Source organism: Pelobates fuscus, chromosome 4, assembly GCF_036172605.1.
Source record: "Pelobates fuscus isolate aPelFus1 chromosome 4, aPelFus1.pri, whole genome shotgun sequence".
Taxonomy (NCBI): Eukaryota; Metazoa; Chordata; class Amphibia; order Anura; family Pelobatidae; genus Pelobates; species Pelobates fuscus.
In genome coordinates this window covers 50,191,878-50,212,946 of record NC_086320.1, presented here as the reverse complement: position 1 = coordinate 50,212,946, position 21,069 = coordinate 50,191,878, and the positions used below count along the sequence as shown (strand labels likewise).

At 39.4% G+C, this 21,069-nt stretch overlaps 1 protein-coding gene across 11 annotated transcripts in view; it reads right to left on the bottom strand.

Moving 5' to 3' along the window:
* Positions 1-21,069, bottom strand: part of RIMS2 (regulating synaptic membrane exocytosis 2) — a 627,382-nt gene that overhangs the window by 249,319 nt on the left and 356,994 nt on the right. For 8 of the 11 annotated variants that reach the window (XM_063451153.1, XM_063451154.1, XM_063451156.1 and 5 more), the window contains 5 exons: positions 17,743-17,810; positions 13,935-14,054; positions 9,452-9,551; positions 6,951-7,074; positions 3,102-3,148 (listed from right to left, as the gene is read on the bottom strand). In XM_063451153.1, coding sequence (XP_063307223.1) covers positions 3,102-3,148; positions 6,951-7,074; positions 9,452-9,551; positions 13,935-14,054; positions 17,743-17,810 — 459 coding nt within the window. Of the gene's footprint in view, positions 1-3,101; positions 3,149-6,950; positions 7,075-9,451; positions 9,552-13,934; positions 14,055-17,383; positions 17,593-17,742; positions 17,811-21,069 lie in introns of all 11 variants that reach the window. The other 3 variants (XM_063451151.1, XM_063451152.1, XM_063451157.1) reach the window with 1 other exon arrangement.

Sequence of the window (21,069 nt, the reverse complement as noted above, 5' to 3'; positions counted from 1 at the left end):
CCAAAGTAACATTCTATCCCATATGTTTAAATATAGTATTTTGAAAGCAATAATTTATTTCAGTATGAGCAAATACAAGCTTTTGAAACACAGGGATGGCATGTTTCTAGCATAAGATATTTTGATATTTGATATAAGTGACAGTCGCTATTTTCACATTTTTTTGCACTTTAATCTTTGAGGAGATCTGCCAAATGATGCTTACTTACTAAACCAAAACAATTTTGTATAATTCACAAGGGTATTCCTGTCAAATTAACTGACCTGGAAAAACATTCAAGAAAAATATTTTTAAATGTAGATATTTTGGTCTAAAATTTAAAATTCCCTTCGATTCTCTCCAATTCTTGGATCTGTGAATAAACCCATAATAAAGGCTCTTCGTGTATTATATATATATTTTTTAATTCTTTATTTTTGCTGTGCAGAGGTGTACAAACAGTCATGTCATGCCACAACAGCAGTTGACACAAAACTCTTAAGACATGGCTTTACATAGGAGGTGGTATGCTGCTAGGACTTGTACAATTTTTTTTTATTTTTTTTGAGATTGTAATGCTAAACGAAGAGAAGAACAGTGTTATGTAGCACTTCTTGAACAGCATACGTTTACACTCGCTGCACATGCTAATCATTAAACATATAGGCTCTTTATACATGCTAATCCTTATATGTTTATGCTCGTTGCTCATGTTTAACACTTTATGTTTAACCTGGTGCACATTCTAAACATTATACATTTTAAACTTGTTAAATCCTATCCCCTATCCTAGGGGTCATCACTTAGTCTGAAGCCTTCTACCCATATGTTGCTTAAGGTCTGAAGCAGAATATATAATCTTAACTAAGGTGATTATTCATCTAAAGTAGCATAAAGGAAATTAACAAATATTTTGCAATGCATAATTAAACAACACGCTTGTGCTACCACAACAATAGATACAAGCGAAGAGAAGAGCAGTTAAAACATTTTGTGGCATGCAATGTCAGCACATTTTTTGTACTTAAAGTTTCGCTTGGAACATATTATGTATATTGGCTATACATTATGTATATTGGCTATACATTAGCTTTGCTAGTTGACAGCTAGTTATTGCGTTTAGGAGTTAGGTAGCGTAAGTGGGCAACGAGCCTAGAGTAAAACATGTACGCCACATTTTATGCCACTGGGTCCACATTCCTAGATCAGAGTCCCTGTCCGGTTTCTTATCTTGGCCTGCAGCCAGCTTCGGGAGTCATAGAGTTAGCCGATACCCTGGCTAGGCATCTGTCTCACAGACGTGTATAGTCCACTGTGGTGAGCCATGCTGTTTATCGTGAGCGAGGTACTCCCCTTGCCCCAGGCCTGTTTCAGAGCCTGCACTATGGTGCCACAAACTTGGGTCCTCCTTGAGTCCAAATTCTTCCCAGCCGGGAGATTGTAGAGAGCTTTTCCGCGTTGATCTTGGCGTATTGTTCCCTTCTGCAAATGTGGTTTGTGCTTTGGGGGTGTTCCCCGGTTGGCTCTAGGCCCAGGAGGGCGTAAGGTAACGTGGTGTGCCTTTAATGTGGTCGGGTTGCCTTTTGGGGGTCTCTCGCGCCTCTTCTCGCTGAGTGTCTGCGTTCTCACCTGTGGCGACGCTGCAGGGGGCACTCTATTGATCCGCTTCATTAGGTTGGCCCAGAATTTTTTAAAGGCTGCATCCAGTCGCGCTTCAAAGTGGCCGAGTGGGTCGGTGAGGTCGGCCTGATGCTGCGTCGTTATTTGGGTTGTAGCTGCATCCGCCATCTTGGGCGCCATTGCACGGCATTCTGATTTTCGTGTGGGTAGCTCATAATGACCCGGGAGGACCTCAGCGTGTGTCCCAGCGGGGGCCGGGATAACCCCCACCGGCCCAGAGGGGGGGTAAGCGAGACTCAGGCTGCCTGCGAGTCGATTAGTGGACAGGAGACCGGCCGCGTCTCCCGCCTGGTGTCTGTTGGTAGGCCGCAAGGTGCCCTCTTCACCGCGGGCATGAGCCGCCATCTGGTTTTCACGCCCGTTTGTTGCCTGCGTGCTTTTGAGTCGAGGTATGTCTTTGCTGGGCGATATTTTGGGGCTAATTGCCCTTTTTGTACAGAAAAAGGCTGTAGGGTTGAGGAGCTCCATCACCCTGCGTCCTATTCAGCCAGCAGCCAGGCCCCGCCCCCCCCCTTCGTGTATTATTTGTTAATGCATACATGTGCAAAGACTTTTCTTCAGTCCATATTCTCGCTTACCCTCAGGGTCAGGGACATCTTTAAGTCCTCTTTGATCAGAAACATCTCTCTCCTAGACTTTGTAAGTAACAGCGAGTTAATGAATTGTGAATTCTGACATCATGCCCAAGAATTGAGCATCTCACAAATGCAGTCTGAGCATTTTTTTTTTTTTTATTTCAGCAGGATAAATTGTGTGACTGCCAAATGGAACTTAATGATAAGCCAGGAGAGGCACAGTATAACATAGGATCTTTCTTTTGCAATAAGATACTTTTTCCTATAGTTAGAAAAGTGGCCAAGAAATATACAGTATATATATATATATATATATATATATATATATATATATATATATATATATATATATATATATCACCATTCAATTAACATTACTCCTACCTATGGGAGTAATGTTTATTCATCTCACTTTGATTGGCAACTTAATTATTTCTAGTGAGAACGTAAAAAAAAAAAAAAAAAACAACCTTGTATGATATTTCTATAATTCTGCCTAACATGTGCTAACTAGTTTGAGTTAACTGGTAACATACTAAAATATTGGTATTGTATCGGTTTGGATACTATTGGATACTATTGGTAGGATCTGCCTTTTAAGCAAAATTATGTTTAAAGGGACAGTACAGGATATCTTAACACTGGTATCACGTGTTTTTATATTTTTTTTTTTATATTTTAGATGCTAATATCTTCTATTCAAGAGCTGTCTGAAACTGCTTCTCTATAACTCCCACATTTAATCTAGCATGCAATCTTTAACCTACATCCATATTTACACAAATAATTTTTTTTAACCCATTGAGGCACACGGGTGCCAAATGAAAAATAAATTCCTGTACACCAGACAACCTTGGTTCACTTACTGGATTCGAGCTGTGCATGTGTGCTATCAGGTATCCTTGGGATATCTCTGAAAAAAAAAATGGACACAATGAAGATGTACGGTACAAGCAGCTCAAACAAGTCTCTTATTGTCCTCTATAGAATATTCCAATATAAATCTAAGAGAAGAAGGAACACATGGTGACCACTTTTCTTTGATGTATTGATAGATGCAATTTAAAAGATATATCAGGATAGTGAACATGAGTTGATCGTTTATGAGAATGTGTCTCAGTGACAGAATGAGCCATTCCTTTTTGCCTGGGGACATCATAAAGCTTGCTTTATGAGACAGACTGGGATTCTAATCGGAACTGGTTTTCAATTCTCTGATTTGGCTTATATTGGAATATTCACGAAGGGTCAGCATATAAGTGACATTTCCGGGGGAGGCAATAGTCTCACACTTATTATATTTGCTCCCTCGACAGTCATCTCTGCAAAATCCGAGTTAGTATTGAAGCTGAGTGTTTTGTGTTAAAGTGCTTCCGGTAGAAAGTTGTTCAACTCTAACACATTTAGAACCTGCACTTACCGTATGTATACAATTATTCTCCCAAGAATTAGCTACCAGTGTACAACCTGCACCATAACAGAAACATGGTCACATTATTGTTGAGAAATGTTGCTGTTAGTGCTGTTTGGATGAACAGCAAAAATAGATGTAAGGAAGGCTGTACTTGATGGACACATGTCTCTTTTCAGCCGTTGTAACTATGCAATTTTACCATTCTTTATTTGGTTTTATCTGCACTTTACGAAAACTCCCAGTTGGATAATAAAAAGTAGCAAATTTCTATTTTGGTTTCCAGGGTCTCATTTTGCCCAAGTATTTGCAATCAGTCCATCTAGATGTTAAATATTGTTGGTTTAGGACATTGCCACTGCAGGCTTTAATGTGTGGTTTGCGTTTGTACCTGATTCCTAGAACCTATTTATTTCCTAGAGACTTTTCTGTCTAAAATAATGTGTGTATTTTATTTATTTTACATGAAGACTACAGTTCTCCATTTTATACATTCTCATGCTGCCGATTGCAGTACAGATAGGCCATGCCTGTGTGATGCATAACTATCACCTATTACCTCACCACTAGTGATGTCGCGAACATGAAATTTTCCGTTCGCAAACGGCGAACGTGAACTTCCGCAAATGCTCGCGAACGGGCGAACCGCCATAGACTTCAATAGGCAGGCGAATTTTAAAAGCCACAGGGACTCTTTCTGGCCACAATAGTGATGGGCCCCCACCCACCTGAGCGGTGGGTGGGGGCCCTAAACAAGAATAAGGGGGGGGGACCTAATGTCCTCCCCCCTGGCCCCCACCCCTGAGCGGAGGGTGGGGGCCCTAAACACAAATTGGGGGGGAACCTAATGTCCTCCCCCCTGGCCCCCACCCCTGAGCGGCGGGTGGGGGCCCTAAATACCAATAGGGGGGACACCTATTGACCTCCCCCCTGACCCCCACCCCTGAGCGGCGGGTGGGGGCCCTAAATACCAATAGGGAGGGGACCTAATGTCCTCTCCCCCGGCCCCCACCCCTGAGCGGCGGGTGGGGGCCCTAAATACCAATGGGGGGACCTATTGTCCTCCCCCCCGGCCCCCACCCCTGAGCGGCGGGTGGGGGCCCGCCAGGTGACTAGGGGTCCCCAAACCCCTAGTAACCCCCTCACCCCCCCAAAAAAAATTATCCCCCTACCTACCCCCTCACCCTAAAAATAATGAGGGGGGAGTCAATAAAGCTAAAAACCTGTAAATAAATAAAAATAAACTTACCATTAGATGTCTTCTTTTTTCTAAAATCTTCTTTCTTCAGCCCCCAAAAAGCCAATATAACCGTCGCACTTTGAAAAAAAAGAAAAAAAAAAACGAGCACAAAGAAAATTAATCCTTGTTCACCCTTCGAGGGCACGCCGCGTACTGAGCTCCGCAGGGCCGGTCAAGGCTTATAAAGCCTTGCCACACCCTGCAATTAGGCTTAGAGCACTCTGATTGGTGGGTTTAAGCCAATCAGAGTGTTCTGTGTCATTTTACACAGTGTGGGAAAGTTCTGTGGAATTTTCCCACGCTGTGTAATTTGACTCATAACTCTCTGATTGGTTACTTAATCCACCAATCAGAGTGTTATGAGTCAAATTACAGAGCATGGGAAAATTCCACAGAACTTTCCCACGCTGTGTAAAATGACACAGAGCACTCTGATTGGTGGATTTCAAACCTGTCAACCTTACCTGTCAGTCTCTTCATTTACCTGTCAGAGCATTCTGATTGGATGGCTTAAAACCAATCAGAGTGCTCTGAGCCTAATTGCAGGGCGGGGCAAGGCTTTATAAGCCTTGACCTGCCCTGCGGAGCTCAGTACTTGGCGTGCCCTCGAAGGGTGAACAAGGATTAATTTTTTTTGCGCTCTGTTTTTCTTGTTTTGTTTTTTCAAAGTGCGACGGTTATATTGGCTTTTTATTTGGCCTTTTTGGGGGCTGAAGAAAGAAGATTTTAGAAGAAAGAAAACATTGAATGGTAAGTTATTTTTTTTTTTTTTTTACAGGTTCTTAGTTAAATGTCCCCCTCTCATTATTTTTAGGGTGCCGGGGGGGGGAGGACAATAGGTCCCCCCCTATTGGTATTTAGGGCCCCCACCCGCCACTCAGGGGTGGGGGCTGGGGAGAGGACAATAGGTCCCCACCCATTGGTATTTAGGGCCCCCACCCACCGCTCAGGGGTGGGGGCTGGGGGGAGTACAATAGGTCCTCCCCCCTATTGGTATTTAGGGCCCCCACCCGCCGCTCAGGGGTGGGGGCCGGGGGGAGGACAATAGCCCCCCCTATTGGTATTTAGGGCCCCCACCCACCACTCAGGGGTGGGGGCCAGGGGGGAGGACAATAGGTCCTCCCCCCTTTTTTTACTTTAGGGCCCCTACCCGCTCAGGGAGGGGGGACCCTTTTTTTTTTTTTAACAGTGAGCAGTCACTGTTTAATAGACATGCCCCTACTCGCGGTATTGCGAGTAGGGGCACAATTTACTAATACTAAGTAATTTTTACTTAGTATTAGTAAATTTGGCTGAAAGACCACAAAAAAAAAATAGGGGGCGGACCGAACATCGCATATGTTCGCCATCTGTGGCAAACGCGAACACGCTATGTTCGCCAGGAACTATTCGCCAGCGAACCGTTCGGGACATCACTACTCACCACTTCTAATCTTGCACAAAGATGCCTAGTTACCTAGTCTCAAATCTGTTCCCCACCATAACTATCAGTACCTACAATGAAATCCTCCATCCCCTAATTTCCTCTCCCATGAAACTCCTTTGTCTCCTCCTGTCTCTATAACCAGGGACCTATTTCCTTTCGAACCACATGTAGCTTTATGTATGATTATATTGAACTTTATCTAATATTTTTTAAACATTAGCGTGTCTGTAATCCTGTTTAGTGTAATTATCCTTTATTATCAATCGGATAATTTAAAAAAAATGGGCCCAAATGTGTCCCGATTTTGTGGTTAAACTCAACATAACTTCCTTATCTCTTTGATGGCAGGAGTATCATAGCCTGTCATCATCAGATAAGCTAATAACCCACCTCCAATTCAGTTGAAATCAGCTTTTCATAAATTCACGTCAGTCAAGTCAAAGGCACTGAGGAGTTAACTTAAAGTTATGGGTAAACTCGGCAATGAATTGTTTACTAGTCAGGTCAACCCAAATATCAACCAACCATAGTTTTGTTAACTAAGATGACCAATGACACCTCAGTCAGGTGCAAAATATTGGTTCTGCCATTCATGGCCTCTGAAGATTTTTACTGTTGTCAAAAAAGAACACACTCACCCTATGGGCCTGGAGACAACTAATTCTACTTGTGCCTCTGGTTTTGATTCCAGAATAATATTGTAAACTTCCTCAAATGTAGCGCCTTGTAGAAACCGTCCACTCCATTCTAAAACTTCATCACCTTAAAATGAATATAGAATTATTGAAAGTTATATCATTATATCATGCAATATAACCAGCATAGAAGAAAATTATTATTTAAAATAAAATATTTATTTCAAGCTAATCAATCTATTTCATAAAACAAATAAAAACAATGAATTCATGTTTCTTTCTTTGCACACTTTTTGGTCCACTAAGTGGAAGAAATGCGTAGGATGTATGCAAAAATTAATTTGAAGCGCTTCATCCAAACACATGTCCTGTTAATCAATACCGGAACAAATTGATTACAAATCGATTTTATTTGTAGACTCCAAAGGTAATACTACAGGTACAACCATTCAGAATCGATTCGATCAAATATTACCAGGAATTTTATTCAGATGAATCGCTTAAAAACTAATTTTTGCATATGTCTTAATTTTTGCATATGTCTTCATATGTTCAAATGAACCCATTAAATGACTGGATTGTTCAACATAATCAGTGCTAGAGGATGTAGAGTACATATTCACTGCAAGACACTACAAATTATACCTGACAACTATGCAGAATCACTCACTAATAATTACGCTGCTCACCTGTCAACATGAATGCTGTGCTCATACAGTGCTCATACACAATAATTACTCAGGACTGACATGGTATCCAAATGTGGACAGTCCTGTAAATTCTGGGACACTTGGTGGGTATGGCATAGAGATGCACTGGACAGTTCTCTAATCTGGTATTGTAAACAGGACAAATTAATTTTTTTATAAGGCATGGGCAACCTTACAGCTCCAGATAATAATGAGTGGGTGCTGGCTAGACTCGTGCAGAGTGAACATTTTCAATTCTTATCAAATGTTTTGGTTCTGAAGAATTTGTGTTCCAAATAAAATCCATTTGCATTGGTTTCTGAAAATTCCAAACCAAACCGAAAATTAACAGAGAAGCCCTAATATGAAGGAACAAGCGTCCCTTTACATAAAAAAAACCCCAACAACTCACATTAGTGATTTTAAGCTGGTATTAAGTGGCAGTGGCTACTAACTGCAGACACCGAATTGGCTAACCTATTGTCCCATTCAGATAAACTCGATTCGGATTTTGAAAATTCATAGGTCGCTGAATCAATCGAAATTTGGTTGAATTTAAATTTGGACCGAGCTAAATCTCCAAGTTTACTGCTGGCTACTATTTCTCATGTTTTAGAAAATACTGTATTAAAACTGCTCTGGTTTACAAAAAGCTTAAAATTGTATTTATTATAAACCTTAGTATTCTTTTTTTTATCTTATTTCACTGCAATCATGAAGCATGAATGACACAATAATTAAATGTAAACACTCTCCATGAAATAATTAATGTCTAAAATCATGTGGCTGCAGGTGAAAATACCTTATAGCGTATTGAGATAAAAAGACCTAGAATTGCCTCACAAATAGAAACATGCATTGGGGAAAAATAGCAATGAGGAAGCAAGGTGCATCAGTCTGTAAACTGCTAACCCATGTATGAATATTCAAAGCCTAATTTTCATAACTGTTACACATGCCGCTAACACCTGGTGCATTGGAATGATGTTTATCCTAATTAAAAAGAACAATTAATGAAACTAGTTGGATTCCTGAGCTATTTTTAGAAGTGTTGCTAAAAATTTTATTCAACAATTCTCATTGCGCTGCAAAATACAATTGCAACAAATGGTCTGTCTTTGGTCTTTTAAAGAAAAAGCAATTGAATTTTTTGATTTATTTTTATTTTCCTTTCCTTCCCTCTATATCTTAATTATTGAATGTTCTCCTGTGCCATCTGGGTGCAGCCATTTTGTTCTCCTTTGCCCTCGATGCCTGCTGTTTGACCTTCTGTGGGATTGATTTTACTGATGGGTTGTGGGTAAATTGGATTAGCAACTGAAACTGAATCTTGCTTTAAGCTCTGCCCCTTGTCAGGTTCTGTCAACTTGACTGCTGTCCATAAGGAATAGTAGTTTCTACTTGTTTAGGTATTTTCCTGGCGCTATAGAATTCTAAGGTGCCCCCCTCCCTCGCTAAAACCCCTTCAGTTACTTACCTGAATCCAGCTCTGCCCACGGTCCTCCTCAATGGCCGCGCTTGCATTAGGATTTCCCCATAGTAAAGCATTCATCATGCAGAGCGTGAGGACATCGAGCATCAGATAATGGACCAAAGGTCCGTTTTGATTCTGGAAGCTCTCTAGTGGCTGTCTGGTAGACAGCCACTGAGGGCAGACTTAGAGCTGCAATGTAGACATTGCAGTTCTATGGAAGTGCAAAAAGGACACAGCACCAAGACCCCTTCAATGATCTGAAGTGGTCTGGGTGCCTACAGTGTCCTTTTAACATAATGGCTGAAGATAAAGTATAAGATAATACTGCAGAGAAGTCATACCCGGTCGGAGGTGGCCAACAGTATCTGCTAGGCTTCCTTTTTTCACTTTGGTGATAAAGGCGCAAAGTCGACCCGACTCTGTCATTTTCCCCCCTACGACCTAAAAAAGACAAACAAAAAACAGCTGTTAAAAGTTACAGTATGTTATTGTATGAGATAGTTAATTTTGTAATTGCTTAGAGTTAGAGAAATACAATATTGCATTTGTAATCGACAGGCATAATTTAAACAATGCCGCTATTGTATCATAGCAAAATAAATCAAAACCTTGGACAAAGGTTACAATTACAAGGAACACTGTATTAAAGACAGGTAGACTAACTGCTGGGAAAAAAAAATATGTTATCTCGGTACCCAATAATCAGAAAAGATTAAAACATTTCCATTACCTGACCTTCTAAAATTTTTGGTATTGTGGAAGACTTAACAAATTATGAAATGGAGGCATCAACTTATAAGGTTATTTACTGGGTAGGCAAGAATTTTCAATTTAGTAATTGCCAAGGGCTCTTAACCTAAAACCATGCAGAGTTCAATTTCCAAAGTTCAAGTTGCTCATTGAAAATGCAGAAGTCATGTTCTAACAGTCCAAGATACTGGAGAACACCTTTGATGATCTTTGTTTATGGGAATTTTAGACCATTGACAGATGGAGATTGACTACTATAATACACTCTTGACCAACTAAAATCCACAGGTCAGATGTGACTCTAAATATTTTTTGAAATTCACATATTGAAGACCACAGTTTTAAAGGTGCACAATGCCTTACAATTCTTCTTATTATTATTGCTATTATGGATTGCAGCAGCAGTCTCTTCCATTAAATAATTTACCTGGTTTGCTACAATGGTCTAAAAATGTAATGTCTGGTCACAAACTTCACACAACCTTCACTCATTAAAATTTAATTATGCGTCAATTATATATTATATTTTATTTTTTTTCAACTAAATATTTGACTAACTAGTTAGTAGAAATCCGATTACTATAGCTCAGGACAAACTGTGCTCTATAATCCACTGTTACAGTACAGTCTTAGCTTTTACATTTGAGACAACGAGAGAATAGTATTGTTACACCAAGCTCTCGATGTTAGATTGGGCGGGGCATACACGTGCTAAATTAAGAATATTGACTTTGAAATGTTGCATGTCATTACTGAGAGATTATAATGTCAACCATGCAATATTGAATACTAATGCAACATGCGTTAAAAACAAAATGAATCATTAGGATTCGGGCCCTGAGTTTAACACAAACAATGTTGTGCTCTGTTATTTCCATAATTCACAGTCAGGTAAAGCAGAGTAGTGTGAGTCAGAGTCCCTGGCATCTTCTGGGTCAAGCAGCATTTGTAGTCTCAGATTGGGTAAGGAAACTATGCATAGCATTTTCCAGTTCCAGCTTGGGTGCTCTCCCTAATGTTTCCATTGTCTAGAACCTAGTGTTCCCCAACCCAGTTCCCCATTCCAGTCCTCATTGACCACCAACAGTCCAGGTTTTGTCAGTATTTATATTGAAATAAAACAGGGACACACATAAATCCTGGACTGTTGGTGGTCCATGAGGACTGGGTTGGAAAACAATGGTCTAGGTTATGATTAAGAATGTATCCACATTGTCCAAGCTATGATTAGAGTACTGTTAGGGGCTACCAATAGGATTTACATTTCCATTTTATAGTAAAAGAACAGTCCACAGAATCTCCAGTGTCCAAGTTATGTCAAGGAGCTCTCCTCAGGTTCTCAAATATCCCGTTTATGTATCTGCATGGCCCAATTTACGGTTAAGAATTTATCCACAGTATCTCCTGTGTCTAAACTACAGTTAGAAGACTGCTCATATTGTCTCCAGTATCCACGTTAGAGGGCTACCAATAGAATCACCATTTCCATATTATGGTTAGGGAACTGTCCACAGAATTTTCAGTGTCCTGATGATTGTTACGAGGCTGCCAATAGTATATCCATAGTACAGGTTATGAATGGTGGACTGTAAAGAAATGCTGATAAAGCTAGACCCCCATATCTGTTTCTGTATAAGAGTCACTGTTAATTGAAACTAAATTAATATTTAAGAAAAAAGTTAACTGCGCTCTCTCCTTAATCCCTATGTATATTTAGACAAACGGAGGTCATTTAGTTACTCCAATGGCCACTGGAGGGAAGGCCCGCCTGCCAATGTCATGGCAGACCCCCCTAGATGGGTCCTACTCTGAGCCTTCACCCTGCTTCATTGAGCTTCTGGAAAATATATCTCTAATGAGAAAGAAAGGGTTATTTTTTTATACACACCCCTATATACTTATTAACCCTTAATAGGGAACATATGGGATGGGTGACGTTGACCTTGACGTTGGCAGGCAGGCATTCCCTCCAGTGGCCATTGATGTAACTAAATGACCTCCATTTGTTTAAATATATATAGGGATTAAGGAGAGAACAAGAAAACCTGCAAACAGACTAAGGGCATGGATTACTAGAACGATGTCTTGTGGTCCGATGAGACCAAGATAAGCTTATTTGTTTCAGATGGTGTCAAGTGTGTGTAGCGGAAACCAGGTGAGGAGTACAAAGACAAGTGTGTCTTGCCTACAGTCAAGCATGGTGGTGGGAGTGTCATGGTCTCGTCCTGCATGAGTGCTGCTGGCACTGGGGTGCTACAGTTAATTGAGGAAACCATGAATGCCAACATGTATTGTGACATACTGAAGCAGAGGATGGTCCCATCCCTTCGGAGACTGGGCCGCAGGGCAGAATTCCAACATGATAACGACCCCAAACACACCTCCAAGACGACCACTGCCTTGCTTAAGAAGCTGAAGGTAAAGGTGATGGACTGCCCAAGCATGTCTCCAGATCTAAACCCTATTGAGCATCTGTGGGGCATCCTCAAACGGAAGGTGGGGGAGCGCAAGGTCTCTAACATCCACCAGCTCCGTGATGTAGTCATTGAGGAGTGGAAGAGGACTCCATGGCAACCTGTGAAGCACTGGTGAGCTCCATGCCCATGAGGGTTAAGGCAGTGCTGGAAAATAATGGAGGCCACACAAAATATTGATACTTTGGGCCCAATTTGGACATTTCCACTTAGGGGTGTACTCACTTTTGTTGCCAACGGTTTAGACATTTATGGCTGTGTGTTGTTATTTTGAGGGGACAGCAAGTTTACACTGTTATACAGGCTGTACGCTTACTACTATATATTGTAGTAGAGTGTCATCTCTTCAGTGTTGTCACATGAAAAGATATAATAAAATATTTACAGAAATGTGAGGGTTGTATACACCTCATTCCATATGTTCCAGCTTCAGAGATTGGAGGGGTCCAGGACACTTTTTGTTTGAGACGCGTTGTTCATACCTACCTCATCCATGGCTAAAACTTGACCTGCGAGGTTTGCATTACTGATGCATTTGGTTATACCACTCCTTGGAAGTTTTTACTGCTTTCAATTGCGGTGCTTATTAACTGATTGCTTTGACTATCTGATACATTTACTGCTATTCGCTACATTTATTGCTCCCAATGCACTCTTGCTTTTACTGGTGCATTTAATCCATCATTATTACTTCTGGTTATGATATTGGTATTCGGTGACCACTACATTTGTTTGTATCTTTATGCTATTAGTAATTGATCATTTGTAGTATCCTTTGTATTGCGTTAGTTGGTGCACTCAAATATTCAGCATTTATTTACAAAATAATATATATATATATATATATATATATTTATTTATTTATTTTTTTTATGTGCTTACAGGTACACACACTGGCAACCATTGCATATTATCACTTCTTCTGAATTGTACCATACATAATTATATGTTTTCAGAATTCTATGTTTGCATTTATTCAATGCACTGCCATGCTAAGTGTTCAGGTCTAGATCATGACAAACCTGGTCGGTTTCAACAAGTGGACAATGTGAAAATGATTTGTCAGGCACCAACCGTTGAATTATTCCTTATTTGAAAAGTCAGTTCCTATTATTGGTTATTTACGTGTGTGCCTCTGTTCTATTATAATAAATATTTGTTGGATTAAACAGGAAAGAACAATCCTAAATGCTAAGAACACAATAATAGCTTATAATGCTTTTAATATGACCTCCAGGTGTTACATAGAGGCCATAATAATTATCCAAACTATTCCGAAGGCAATATAGAAGATGGTTATACCATTCTGCTGCAAGAGGCTTTCTATATACAGGTTGAGGTTACAAAAAAGGTATGTGCTCCATTATAATGCAAAGTCAGCATAATGCATGGGCATGCAGGACAAATAAAGGATTTATGGCTTATAATTCTGTATAACTGGCTAGAATATATGCTGTAGATAAGACCTATGAACTGCTGTGGGTGGGATAATTTGTGGCTCGGCATTTAGGTTGTTCAGTACCTTTAATTTGTTTAGCTTCCATCAAACACATCACAAATCGATTGACGAGAACAGAAGTGACAACATATTGCCTCTCACCTTAAGTCCAAGCATTGCTCCTGAATCTCGAGGAACGCTTCCATCTTTCAATCGCTTGTTTAGCAAAATGCGGCCAATTAAACGGTCTCCATCTTTGGACGGCTGCCAAGTCACAGGGTGCTGTGTTGGTAACATCAGAGAGAAAATGAGATATCATTCTACCAAGATAAAACAAACAAACCGAAGAAACTCCCACAAGGGTCATTTAAAGAGTGTGCTGGGCAGGACATTCTCAGGGGTTGTGGCAAGTTGACAACAGTGTTGAAGGATTTGAGCCAAAATAACTAAATTGTACAGGAGGGATTTTCTGGCCTACATTTAGCAATTTGGTTGTCACTATTACTATTACTACTGTAGTTATTAAATCCCTGAACACACATTGATCCAACAATGCAGGTTCGTCTCAATTTTTTTTGTTTTTTTAATTTAGTTTTTAACTTTAGATGCTATTTTTTTTACAGGTTCCTTATAACATTCTAACAATTGAATTTGACACAAATTTCTCTTAATAATTCCAAATCCATCACAAAGGCATATTTCCTGTATAGCGTGCATGTGTGGTGTCCCACAGTTATGGAAAGCTTGTTTATGATTCTTTAATGGACCCTTTGGAATATTCAGATTGTTTATATCAAGAACCTGGCAGGAATGAAGAGCTTTAATTGCACAGCTGTGGTTTATGTTATAAATAACACTGTAGGGAATGGAATGAATCTCCTCACTCGATCTCATAGTTGTCCTGAAGGATTGAGAGATGTTAAGGAACTAACCTACTTACCAGTCATGGACAACTAAGGCAACCCAGATGTTTCTGAACAATATTTCTAATTATACCTAATAGCCTTACGTTCAGAAATTTCTGGTGTACCAAGGTTAGGGATCAATGTACTATGAAGTGAAACTCTTGAAATGAGTGTAGGCTCTAATAGGCTTTTTTTTGAAGGCCGACTAAATGAACCCAGACTACTTCATCTCAATTAAATGATCTAGTTGCAGTTGCAATGTTGTTCTAACCCTGCAATCTAGCACATTTCAGTTTTGTAGACAGGGACTAGAGGTGCTTCCTGTGCAACAACCGAGTGAAACTCTGTTATGTGACGTGTGATGTCCATGAACATCGCCAAATACAGCTCATAGGAAAGCATTGAATGCAATAAGAAACATTTAATTTGGACATGTGCATGGCTCCTTTATAAGGAGCATTAGATTGGACGATCGGAGAGGGAATTACACCTCTACAATGACGTTGTGGGAAGCAGACCGGGCAGCAGCATCAAGGGAGTCTAGGTGCTGGAAAAACGGTAAGTTAAACCATGTTTTACATTTTTATTGCACACAGGTGTGTAAGAGGGAAATCTAATTAGGTACTATAGCACTATAATGTTGGGCATAAAGGTTTGTGTTCCTAATGCCATAGTGTTCTTTTAAGACACCATAAGAATTCCATAGGGAAGAATTATTTAACAATGAAAAAATTGGCAATGAAATTGTGTTTTTCTGTAGAAAAAACAGATTTGTCCCGAAGGCTTCAGACATGGTACACAATTGCAGGGCCTCCAAAGCAGTGCGTTAACTCAACCTACTCTTTCCAATTCTTCCCTACTCTTCCCAAATTGAACACAAATCATCGAAATTGAACCTTTTGTGAATAATGTTTTTGGTCAATGTTTCTTCGCCTGGGTGATCTGAGTGTGAAACTAAATTTTAACGCCTCACCTTCTGCCTGATCCAAATTACATACTTGGCCTGAAGAAAATAACCCACTTTTCAATTTTAAGATTGTTGTCAGCATTGCCACTTTTCTTGTAAGTTTTATCCTGCAATCCATGAACCAGTTTAGTAGCCCTTTTCTGAACTCTCTCTAAAGTAGCAATATCCTTCTTGAGATACGGTCTCCTGTACTGCGTACAATACTCCAAGTGAGGTCTCACCAGTGTTCTGTACAATGGCATGAGCACTCTTTCTACTGCTAATACCTCTCCCTATACAACCAAGAATTCTGTAATGCTTCCACAATTCCTTGCATCCCATAAAGCCTGGTGTGTGAGGAATTGTGGATTGCAACCATGTCATTTGATGGCAGGACAGTTACCGGCACAGTCATCCTGTCCCCTTCTGAAGTCCATGTTGAGTAAGGAGGAATAGAAATTTCACCCACCCATGCAAACCAAGTCGCCAATGCTCCCTTTATGCAAAGTATTGGATTCGACCAGGGATGTCCTTGATGATGTCCAGGGAAGTGGAAAAGTGAGAAGTGCCATGGGAGTCTCAGCAATGGGAAAAGTTTTTTTTATATATATATTTTCACTGCAAATGGAAAGGTGGGGGGGCTATTAATAGTGACAGTTCCCATCGCTATAGTTTTCCTTTAATGTGAATATGTCTTCCACACGATCCATGGATGACAGGTTCACCTTAAATCCAGGGTCTCTTCCATTATACAGTCCAGACTACACAGGTGTTACAATGGTATATTTAGCACACATTATAAGAAGCAATTTAAGGCCAAACACTCATTTCATAGGTTGGGGGCAATCATATCTAAACATGTATTTGTCTGCAATCAAAGCTTCTTCATCCATGCAAAACATAATAGATCTCTATGCTCCATGCGAATGCTACATACAAAAAGCACACCCAGAAGATAAAGACAACACACCTCCCACTACACTGAAAACAAATAATAAAATAGACATTAAAGAGGATAATACGACAAACAGCACAAAAATGCCATGGCGACAAATGAAAAGGACAAACATGACATGAAAGTGAAAGGGAAAAAAGAAAAACAACTTTTCTGTGCAAACAGACCCAATTTTTTTTTTCTTACCCCTTGAATGTGGGATTAGAGCTAATAATTAGCCAATTGAGCTGCATCCTCCGTGAGTATATAACTTTGTGAAGGAAGAAGATACCGAATTCTAATAATATGCAATGAGAAGAAAAGAGATTTCTCTGCGCCTGATGCTTCCCACACTTGCATTGCTGTACATGGCAAAGCAAGGGGGAGTTTTTCCATTTTGTTTTTCTTTTCTACACCTTAAGAGATACTACAGTGTCTATAGAAGTGGTCCCTCAAGCCAGTCCTCCATGACCACCATTGGTCTAAGATATTATTTAGATCATTCCCGAGAACATAAATAGGCAATCACTAAATCTTGGACCATTTGAGGTCCTTGTGGACTGTTTGGAGAACCCCTGCCGTATAGAACACCTTGGAGCTCATTTAAAGAGTAGCATGATGCGCCTTTTAGATGGCCAATAAAGCCAAAAAATCCACGGAGCTGCTCATTGTTGACCGTTTGTGGTCAAACCACTATGACATCATGCTGCGATCTTCAAATAATCCCCCTGTCTTAGTGTTAATATGTTCTAATTAAATGAGTGACAGAGAGCAAACGAAGACCAAATGAGCAGATTAAAATGCAGGCTTTCACAATTTTCAGTACCTTCTCGCTATGGCTATGTTCCTCGTTTAGGGTGGTGCTACTACACGTATCTACCCCAGAGTCTTTAATCTGAGGTTCAGACCATTCCAAATCCTCTTCCAAGGAGTGGCCTCCAAAGCACACCATTTTCTTTTGTCTTTCAGACAAGGTGTTAGAATCCGACAAAACTGCCTGTTCACTAGTTTTTCTTTTTCCCCTTTGACTGTCCCCTACAAGTGTGGGATAAAAAAAAAAGGGATATATATATGTATATATATATAAAAATAAATAAAAATAAAGACATGCATAGGTATAAATAAAAACAAAGGGAAGTGTGAAATGATAAAGGAATTTGGATGTTAAGGCCCCACATGTCTCACCAAAGACATTGGGGATGCCTCACTGCTGTGCCATGACGAGTGTTCCAACCAATTGTAGTCCATGTCACCTGCGAGGGCCAGACAGATAAGATAGAGCATAAAGGAAAAGGTGAAAGGAAGAAAAGACAAAGGTATTCAAAGGATAATGTTTGCTTTTTAATCCTGATATTGAAGTTTGTTTGTTTTTTCCCATAGGCGACTACTTTAAAGGGACACTATAGTCACCAAAACAACTTTAGCTTAATGAAGCAGTTTTGGTGTATAAAGCATGCCCCTGCAGCCTCACTGCTCAATCCTCTGCCATTTAGGAGTTAAATCCCTTTGATTATGAACCCTAGTCACACCTCCCTGCATGTGACTTGCACAGCCTTCCATAAACACTTCCTGTAAAGAGAGCCCTATTTAGGCTTTCTTTATTACAAGTTCTGTTTAATTAATATTTTCTTATCCCCTGCTATGTTAATAGCTTGCTAGACCCTGCAAGAGCCTCTTGTATGTGATTAAAGTTCAATTTAGAGATTGAGATACAATTATTTAAGGTAAATTACATCTGTTTGAAAGTGAAACCAGTTTTTTTTCATGCAGGCTCTGTCAATCAGAGCCAGGGGAGGTGTGGCAATGGCTGCATAAACAGAAACAAAGTGATTTAACTCCAAAATGACAGTGAATTGAGCAGTGAAACCTGAGAGGCATGATCTATACACTAAAACTGCTTCATTAAGCTAAAGGTGTTTAGGTGACTATATAGTGTCCCTTTAACCTTGATACTTGAATGCATGTTCCATCTTTGCCACAAAACAATATATACATATTATATTATAATATTATAATTCATATAAACATACCTGTGATAAAGAATATTCGCAGTTTTATTTACGGGAGTGAGAATTGTTGAGAATTCAAAGTGGATTTCAAATTTAAGCTCAAAGTAGCAAAAAAGAAAAAAATAAGTATAGCTGGCTTGTAAAAAATGTTTTAAATTCAACTATTTTGACCAAACGTTTTAAAATTGACTTTGAATTCCTGACATTTCTTGCTTTAGTAAATAATCTTGACTGTGTACACAATGCTGTGCTCATCAAAACACTTATACCCTTTGTGTCACTATACCCCACTCCCTCTGGCATGTAAGCTCATTAAGCAGGGCCCTTATCCCCTCTGTTCCTGTGCGTCCATTTGTCTGGTTACAATTACGTGTTTGTTAGTCCACCCATTGTACAGCGCTACAGAATTTGTTGGCGCTATATAAACAATAAAATAATAATATTAATAATACATGAAAATATTTTTTGAGTGAGCCAGCGCAAACATAGATTTGCATATTCTAGGCCAAATTAGCAGAGGTAGGGAAATCTGTCCAGTTGAATTTTGGAATAAAGTTAGCAAATCTAGCTGAGAATTACTTACAACAAAGTATATGAATTAACCCTTGCAGAAAACCTCGGACACTAACATAAAATGTATTGAGAGTTGCATTCTATGACAACTGGAGTAACTTAATGGTACAAAAAGAAAAAAACATTCATAAAGGTGAGCTTACACAAAATTAAAAACACTATTCCAATTTCTAGAATCCATACATCAGCAATTAATTTATCTTAAATTCTTAACGGCCCTTTTGATAAGCATTAGACAGATCAGAAAAAAAGACAGGAACAATTAAAATATGAATCTCTAAAATACTTTTGGAAAATAAAAGTTATATTAAACAGTCACGTACAGCATTTAAAATGTGAAAAAACACCACATTCTAATGTTACTATTTATGTTTATGATGGCAAGAGTTTAAACACATATTACAACAAATGATAAAATTGACTTTGAAAAAATACATTCGACTTGATGATTGATGATTTTTTATTCTTTTTAAAATAGCCATGTGCTGTTTTAAAATCATGCATTTGTATCTGCATTAAAACGTCTTTCATCAAAAGCTGAACAATGCCACAAATTCATATACACCAATAAAGGTTCCAAATATATAATGCACAAACTGTGATGATACTCCCAAATACAGATAGCAGAAGCTCCCTGGCGATAAAAAGTTAATATAAACTCTTTTATTTATTAAACAATGAATTGTAGAGAAATTTAAAAAAAAAAACTAATTACAAAACGAATGCTAAAATTGCCAAGCTTTGACTAATGAAAGCAAAGTTTTGAATATCAGTTTTGCATTTACCACAATTCACTGTTAAGTAAATAAATAAATAAAAAAAAGTCTAGATTAATGCAATGCAGCTCCCCTGAGATTAAATAAGAATTGTTGCCCTCCCGCATTTCGTAAATTAGTTTGGGAGGTATATCCTGCCTAATAATATTGACCAAGTAAAAATGAGTGAATCTGCTTCATTTAACTGGTAAAACAGGTTTCAAACTAGCCACCTCTACAAGTTAACCATGTGAAGATACTGAATAATAATCAGTGTTCAGAAATGATAGGATAAACAAAACCAGACTCTCAAATGATTAATCTCTTTAAACAGGCATGCAGTATACCCTGTGTTTAACCCTTAAGGACACATGACACGTGTGACATGTCATGATTCCCTTTTATTCCAGAAGTTTGGTCCTTAAGGGGTTAAAAAAAAGAATCTCTAAAATATAGTGTTACATTTGCTACACTTAATATATAGTAAATTAAATGTATCATTAAATTAAACATTGTAAATGTTAATGTTATGGGATTTGCTAGCTATGTAGATACACCTACAATGCCCTGCACCAATATTGGCACCCTAGGTAAATATGAGCAAAGTAGGCTCATATTTACTTATTTTAAGTTTTTATCGTTTAACCTAATACTCTGCTCTCATGGATATCAAACATTTGCAAACACAACACAGGTTTATCCAAAAAAAAAATCTTTGTTAAATATATGTGTGGCACAATTATTAGCACCCTTGTAGTTGTAGCAGACTTAATTCCCTTGTGTTCGGTTATCCGTACCCCCTTATTCGTTTTCCGAATGGATGGTGTGTGGTCCCCCCCTTTTGTACCGCCACAAACACCAAACTCCCATGGCTGTTAACCACAAATTAACATATTGACACATTGGCCGAGTGCTTTACCTGGGCGGCCATTGTGTCTCCCAAACACAGGCAGTGGTACAGGGTCATCGAACGCCTGGAACTCTTTTTGGCCATGCGAGTACACAAATCCAGCTGGAGTTCATACCGCTGCCCATTCTACTTCCCGACCACCTAGACGAATGACGATCGGAGGGATATGAACTATCGACTGGGTGACACATTCGCTCCCTAAAAGCCAGGGGAAGTGTTCGTTGGTGTTTGCACAGGAACCCCCGAAAGCCGACCGGCCATCCTG